Genomic DNA, 6,709 nt, shown 5'->3' with positions numbered 1-6,709 from the left:
TACGACCAAAACCCGAATCGCATTTTTCTACATGCCATACTTGCACATCTTTGGATACGGCTCTTCCATTGAGGAAGAGATGGATGGTACAAGTGTTTGTGCAATTTGAATGAAAATAAGAACATTACATTGAAATCAGTTTAACAATTTAGTACAGCTTTTTAAAATTCACCACAGCAATTAGAAATTGAGCCGTTGTTATAACTCCCCCTTTTTTTTTCTTTTTTTTTTTTTACCTTTCTCCTTGTATCTCTACTTTGTGAGAGTGGGCAAAGAACTAATCTGCACAGACAATGTGACTTTGATTGAGAGCGGTGAAGAGCCGTGTAGAAATCAGCATAGTAACTGGCTGGTAGTGATTCTGCTTGTCTTAAATCTCCTGGTCACCAACATCCTGCTCATCATCCTGCTCATTGCTAATAAGGTTGTGACTTTATTACTTTAAAGTAATAAGTGTAAGGAGTAATGAGTGAGTAAGCCACAGTTGAATGAAAATGGATAACTCTAGTTGGTATTTACAAATGAGTCATTTTGTTTTTTTAAGTACTGGCTCCCTTGCTATCGCTCAAAATCACTCAAATCATTCAAAATTCCATCCATCCATCCATTCGCTTATCCTTTTCAGGGTCGCGGGGGGCGCTGGAGCCTATCCCAGCTGTCATAGGGCGAGAGGCAGGGTACACCCTGGACAGGTCGCCAGTCTGTCGCAGGGCTAACACATAGGGACAGACAACCATTCACACTCACATTCACACCTAGTGGCAATTTGGCTTATCCAATTAACCTATCCCCACAAGCTGCATGTCTTTGGACGGTGGGAGGAAGCCGGAGTACCCGGAGAGAACCCACGCAAACACGGGGAGAACATGCAAACTCCACACAGAAAGACCCCGGCCTGATGGTGGAAGGAAGACTTCCCGACTGCTCAAAACAAGATCCTGAAAAGCAGCGACTCTGAAAGGCTCAAACAGATATCTACCAAGTGAGCACACCTTCATGCACCGCTGTAGCGGCAAAATTCCATTGTGGATCCATCGTGAAGTAAATGCATTTTTGTATTTTTTTGATATCGGGTAGATGGTATGCTTAAACATCTGACTGAAAGCAGAGAGTTTGAACACAGACTACAGGCTCAGGTAAAACAGAAGCATTTTTCTGAAGCTCTCACTTTGTCATTCAGTACCCTTTTATTAATTCCTCATACATATGTAGATATATACATATGTTGTGAAAGAGCCCGTCTGCACAGTCAAAGTATTTTATATAGAGGTTACACGACTACATAGCAGGTTAGCTTTGATTAGCATAATAACAGAAAAGTGGAACATGGGAAAATCTGGGTTGGCTGAGGTCAGAAATAATGTGGGTTATGGTAAGTAATGCTAACTTTATTTAAAAACAGCCAGTGGGTTTGTTGTGTATCAGTTAAAAGTTTTAAGTGAAGTAGACATAAAAGATCAGATTTAGCAGGGCTGGAAGGTGAATTTTGGTCACTAGATGGAGCCAGGCTAGCTGTTTTATCTGCTTTCAGTCTTTATACTAAGCTAAGCTGTGCTGGCCTCATGCATGCCTTTAATGATGCAGTTTCCTTTTTCAAGATCATTTTCTCCAGTAGGAGACAAAAATACCTTTACTTTATTCTATTCTAGACTTTTATGACATTATGCTCTTTCTTTTCAGATGGAGCATTACTCAGCTGTCCTCAACTGGGTTGTGATAGCACAAGAAAGCACATTCAAACCTCCTCGTCGAATTTTTTACATTAAAGTCTGATTTCCTGTCATGGTGTCTGTCAGGGGTTATATTAAGAGCACATTAATACTTTTTGCATTCTGTTACATTGCATAATGTGCCATATTTGTATGTCTGCAATATAGTTCTTTTTAATAAAGTTTTCATGCACTATAATGAATTGAGTTTTACTATGAGTACAGAATAATTTGTTGTTGAGAGCTAGGTGAAAAGTTAGCCAAGCATAGCTCAGCCAAAGATTGGTAATAATAAGTACACTGACTGTGACACACCTCAGGAGTGGAGAAAGTACAGGAATCATATTCAGTACAAAAACCTGGACAAACAGACACATCATGAATTAAATAGTTTCTTATCAAAGCATGTACTGTAGGGCTGTGGCTTGTTGTACAAATGCAACCTCTTAGAAAAACTACACTACACAACATAGGTATAGGTATAGACAGGCATAGGTTTGCCAGTCAGCAAAAAACTGTTTGGGGGCTCTTAGATGGTGTTTTCCTTGTGGCTGCGTACAGCGGAGATGGGGGACGGTCTGTGCTGGCGGACGTTGGTTACTGGCCTGGTAGCCTGGCTGCCCCTGGGTTGGTCCGGGACGGGCGTGGAGGCTTGGGGGTCTGGGGGTGCTCCGCCGTATATCGTTTAATATTTAGTATCTACTGTTATCTACTGCTAGCTAGTTTATTGTGAAGGTGCTCTTTTTATTATGTTGCTCTTTTTTGTTTGCTTTCTCTTCTGTTTTTTTTTTATCCATCCAGGTGATCCAGGTGTTTTGGTTTGTTTTTCTTTCTTTCTTCCCCCCTTTCTCACCGTCTCTTCTCCCCTCTGGTTTTCTTTCTCTCCCTCTCTTTCTTTCATTCTTTCTCCCTGTCCTATACCCCAGTCATGTCTGTCCCGTTTGTAGAAACCGAAAAGAAAATAAATTCATAATTATAATAAAGGTCAATCAAATGGACCAATATGGCAAGGCCGTGATGATCCACTTGGTAAAATAAATCCGCTTGGCATCTTTCTTGGCCTTAAGGCAACAATTCTGATGGCTAAAGATCCAAACGGGACACACACCCAAAAAAAAACCTGTTTACAAATTGAGCGATTTCAGAATAATGTTTCTCAGTGTTACTCTACGTAACATTAAAAGATTCTAGGAAACTGGAGGAATCTCTGTGCACTGGTGACAGAAATTTAAAAACAAAATCCAAGACCTACATCACAGACTCTACATATCTCAGTGAGCATGTCAAATGTCAAAATTTGTGACAGAACAATTAGAAAAATGCAATGCTTGTTTGAAAGTGTTACCAGGCAAGCAAAAAACTCTTCTCTCTCTAAGGAGCATGGCACCATTGCTTAAGTTGCATCTGAACATACCACAAGACTCCTGGAACAGATGAGACCAAAGTGTAGATATTTGGATTGTTTAAATAATTGCAGAGATTTTTAAAGATTACATCATTTTATACATTTGATACATAAACTCTTAGAACTGAAAGAACTACGCCCTTTTTCACATGACTGCACTATATAAAAATTTTTCCTTCTCTTATCTAATTCTTGGCACAAAATCAAAATGCTGATTGAGTGAACAAATTCCACTGTGTCAGGCCTGTGTGGTTAATTAACCCTACAAGGAAAAAAACCCAAGGGTGAAATGTAGGTTTCTGTTGAGTTTGTTTTTTTTGCAAATACACAATTATCTATTGTTCAGCTTCTTTGTTAGTACAAATACTTGAAATTCTTTGGTCTGTCTTAGATGTTGTTCAGTCCTATCAAAGTCAACTTCATTCCACTGTGTCAGGCCTGTGTGGTTACTTAACCCTACAGGGAAAAGAACCCAAGGGTGAAATGTAGGTTTCTGTTGAGTTTTGTTTTTTATGCAAATGTCTCTTTAGTCTCTTTATTTACTTGAATAAATAAAGGATAATAATAAAAATGTTTTTGAATGTTATAATTTAAGTGAACTTTTTGAAATAAACTTTCCCATTTGCCATCAATAAATACATTTAAATTATGTACACAACGTGGGAGTGTGATAGTTGGACAGAACTATCATGCTGGTACTGCGTTTCAGTCCACCATGGCTCCATTGAAGGTTACATATTGGAACAAGCTATTGAAGGAGCCTTCACTGTAAAGAGTTAGCCGTGCCACCTGTCAGTTGCAGGAGGAGCAGTTCACACTTAGAGGCAGTGTCATCGCTTTCAGCCTGGCTGCTCTTTGCTGTATTGTAGCTGACTGTGGCAGTGTGAGTGTAGACTTTTATAATGCTCCTAAATGTAAGTGTTCTCTTCCCGCTGGCTCCAAAGTAAGAAAAATAAAATATGAGTACAAACATTCAGTTGTTCAAATGACTATTTTGGAAAGCACAATATGTTCACAGTGCCATGCTTTCCATTTCCTTGTATTTACATGAGTGCCATAAATCATATTGACATGTTTTCAATTGCTTCAGGACTGGCAAGAAGAAATGAATTTTGCTGTGTAGAGTGTGTTGGAAAGGTTATTGTTTGCATTAAAATATATAGGAGACAGTGAGAAGAGTTCTCCAAAAACCTACCAACCATTAATCTAATGAAACACACACACAGTATATCTATGAAGTTCTACTTCTTTCCTGAATAGGTTGGGAACTATGACAACAAAAGCTGTGTATAGAACCAAAACTTCATCTTCAAATTATTTAATTTTTGCAATTAAGCTTTCTATTTTTTTAAGTGACTTATTTTCCCCCACCCTCTTGCAGTTCAGTAGCCCCCTCCCCCACCCACCAAAGGCATACACCCACCTCTCTAATGCTCTGTGTTAAGGGCATCAGGAGCATTCTTCTTAGACATGTGCCTCTGTCACTCACTTACATACAGCAACATAGCTACACCGCACACACAGTCGTATTTTCACTGTGTCCTCTTGTGTTCTCAGCACAAGGCTGGCACTCTGCTCTCTGTGAGCACAGTTATTTTCACCCCGTCTCTCGGAAGCCTGCGAAAAAGACCTGAACACTCTGCCTAAATCAGTTGCGGCTTTAGCAGCCATTGGCTGTTTTGGTTTTTGGTGGAAGAATAGAGTGAAAAGAGTAAGACAGTCCTCAAGTTCCAAAGCTGCATTTCTTCCGAGATGGAACCTGTGAAACTTTGGGTGGTAAGGCTCCTGCTTGTGCTGCTGTGCTCAACCCAGGTGCTGTTCTCTGCTGTAGTAAGTGCCCAAGACTTGAATGAAATGGAGAAAAGCCTCCACGTTAGAAATGCTGAGGAGGTTCTGGCTGAAGAAGCTGAAACAGCTGAGGGTGGTGATGGCACTGAGGAAGATGATGAACATGTAGAAGAGGAGAAAGATGATGAAGACTCAGATGATGATGAGATAGAGACTGATGAACAAGTGGAAGAAGAAAAAGATGAAAAAGAACAGGAGGATGAGAAGGAGACAGCAGAGGAGGAAGCTGAGGAGGAAGATGACAAGACTGATAAGGAAGAGGAAGATGATGCTGAGGAGAAAGGAGATGTTGAGGAAGAGGAAGAAGAAGGTGAGGCTTCTGATGAGGATGATGCAGAAGAGGAAGAATCTGAAGAAGAATATGCAGCAGATGAAGATGAAGAGGAGGAGGTGGATGAAGATACAGATGAGAATGGTGAGGAGGAGGTGGATGAAGATGCAGATGAGAATGGTGAGGAGGAGGTGGATGAAGATACAGATGAGAATGGTGAGGAGGAGGTGGATGAAGATGCAGATGAGAATGGCGAGCAGGAGGTAGATGAAGATGCAGATTGCGAGGAGGAGGTTCTTGAGGAAGTCCCAGCTGATAATGAGGAAGATGACGAGGAGGAACCAAGAGAAGAGGATGACGATAAAGCAACTCAAGGAGATAAGGAAGAGGAGGCTGACAGTGCTGAAGAGGATACACATGAGGATGACTCTGAAGAGGAAGATGGTGAAAACACTTTTTTTTAAACCCACACACATTTTGAAACATATTAATAGTTTAGATACTGAATTATGCAGTATTTAAATATTAGTTACAAGAAATGATGTGTTTTCTTAGAACTCCATGAGTGAATCTGTACTCTACAGTAGCTCTCTGACATTGTTCAGCTTACTGGGGTTACTTTAGGAACACCATCATACATATCAGTCCTAAAATAGACTGGATTATCTGTGCGGTAGGAACCCAACAGTATCTAAACCATCTATTCCATTTGTTGTGCCAATGTAGCTTTTGAGACTTCAAACACCAAACATTAAATACATGGAGATTTGTCTATAAGGGGGTACTATACAGTTTAGGGCATATTTTAAAAGCAGTCATTTCTTTTTAATGCTAGAAAAAGAATGACAAGAAATCATATTATGGAAAAATGGGACCTGTAGGAATTTTAGCTTTGTTTACACTATAGCTACTTAGACTACTTTGTAAAACAACATGTCACATGAGGTTATGACAGAAGTATATACAAAAAAGAGACTGTCTGTGTCATACATACAAAAAATATTGCACCAAACAGAATTACACAGTTAGTCATGTAACTTCTAAATAAATGGCAGTTATCAGACCTTGCTAGAAAAGCATTTCTTGATTGCTTGTTAGTACAGAGATGGACTGACTAACTGTTAGTCACTAACACATAACCTGGGCTGCCAGTGAGCGGACTTGTCACAGGGGGGTTGATGTTAGTACAGACTCAGTAGTTAAAAAGAAAACAATATGGCCTAAAGTTGCTTGTTATGTCTGCGGTTAACTGCAAAAATGGCAAAAAAGCAACTAAAGTAACTTGCAGATATGAGTGTTGTTGAATGAGGTTGCAAATTACTGCAAGATGTATTGAAATCAATTCAAGTAAATAAGGTTTTACTCCAGCACCAGCACAGCAATTAGGAAACCCATGTGAATACTGAGGTTTTGATACAGTGCGCCTGGAAAGTATTCACAGCATTTTGCTTGTTTCCACATGTCAGTCTGCCCCAG

General features: G+C 39.9%; 1 protein-coding gene across 1 annotated transcript; it reads left to right on the top strand.

Moving 5' to 3' along the window:
- Window positions 1-4,664: 4,664 nt before the first annotated feature.
- LOC113014416 (cilia- and flagella-associated protein 251-like) lies at window positions 4,665-5,697 on the top strand. Its single transcript, XM_026155936.1, has one exon. The coding sequence runs from the start codon at window positions 4,867-4,869 to the stop codon at window positions 5,695-5,697; it is 831 nt and encodes a 276-aa protein (XP_026011721.1). The 5' UTR covers window positions 4,665-4,866.
- The last annotated feature ends 1,012 nt before the right edge of the window (window positions 5,698-6,709 follow it).

Source organism: Astatotilapia calliptera, chromosome 3 (assembly GCF_900246225.1).
Source record: "Astatotilapia calliptera chromosome 3, fAstCal1.2, whole genome shotgun sequence".
In the NCBI taxonomy this organism is placed as follows: Eukaryota; Metazoa; Chordata; class Actinopteri; order Cichliformes; family Cichlidae; genus Astatotilapia; species Astatotilapia calliptera.
This window is presented reverse-complemented; position numbering and strand designations above follow the sequence as displayed.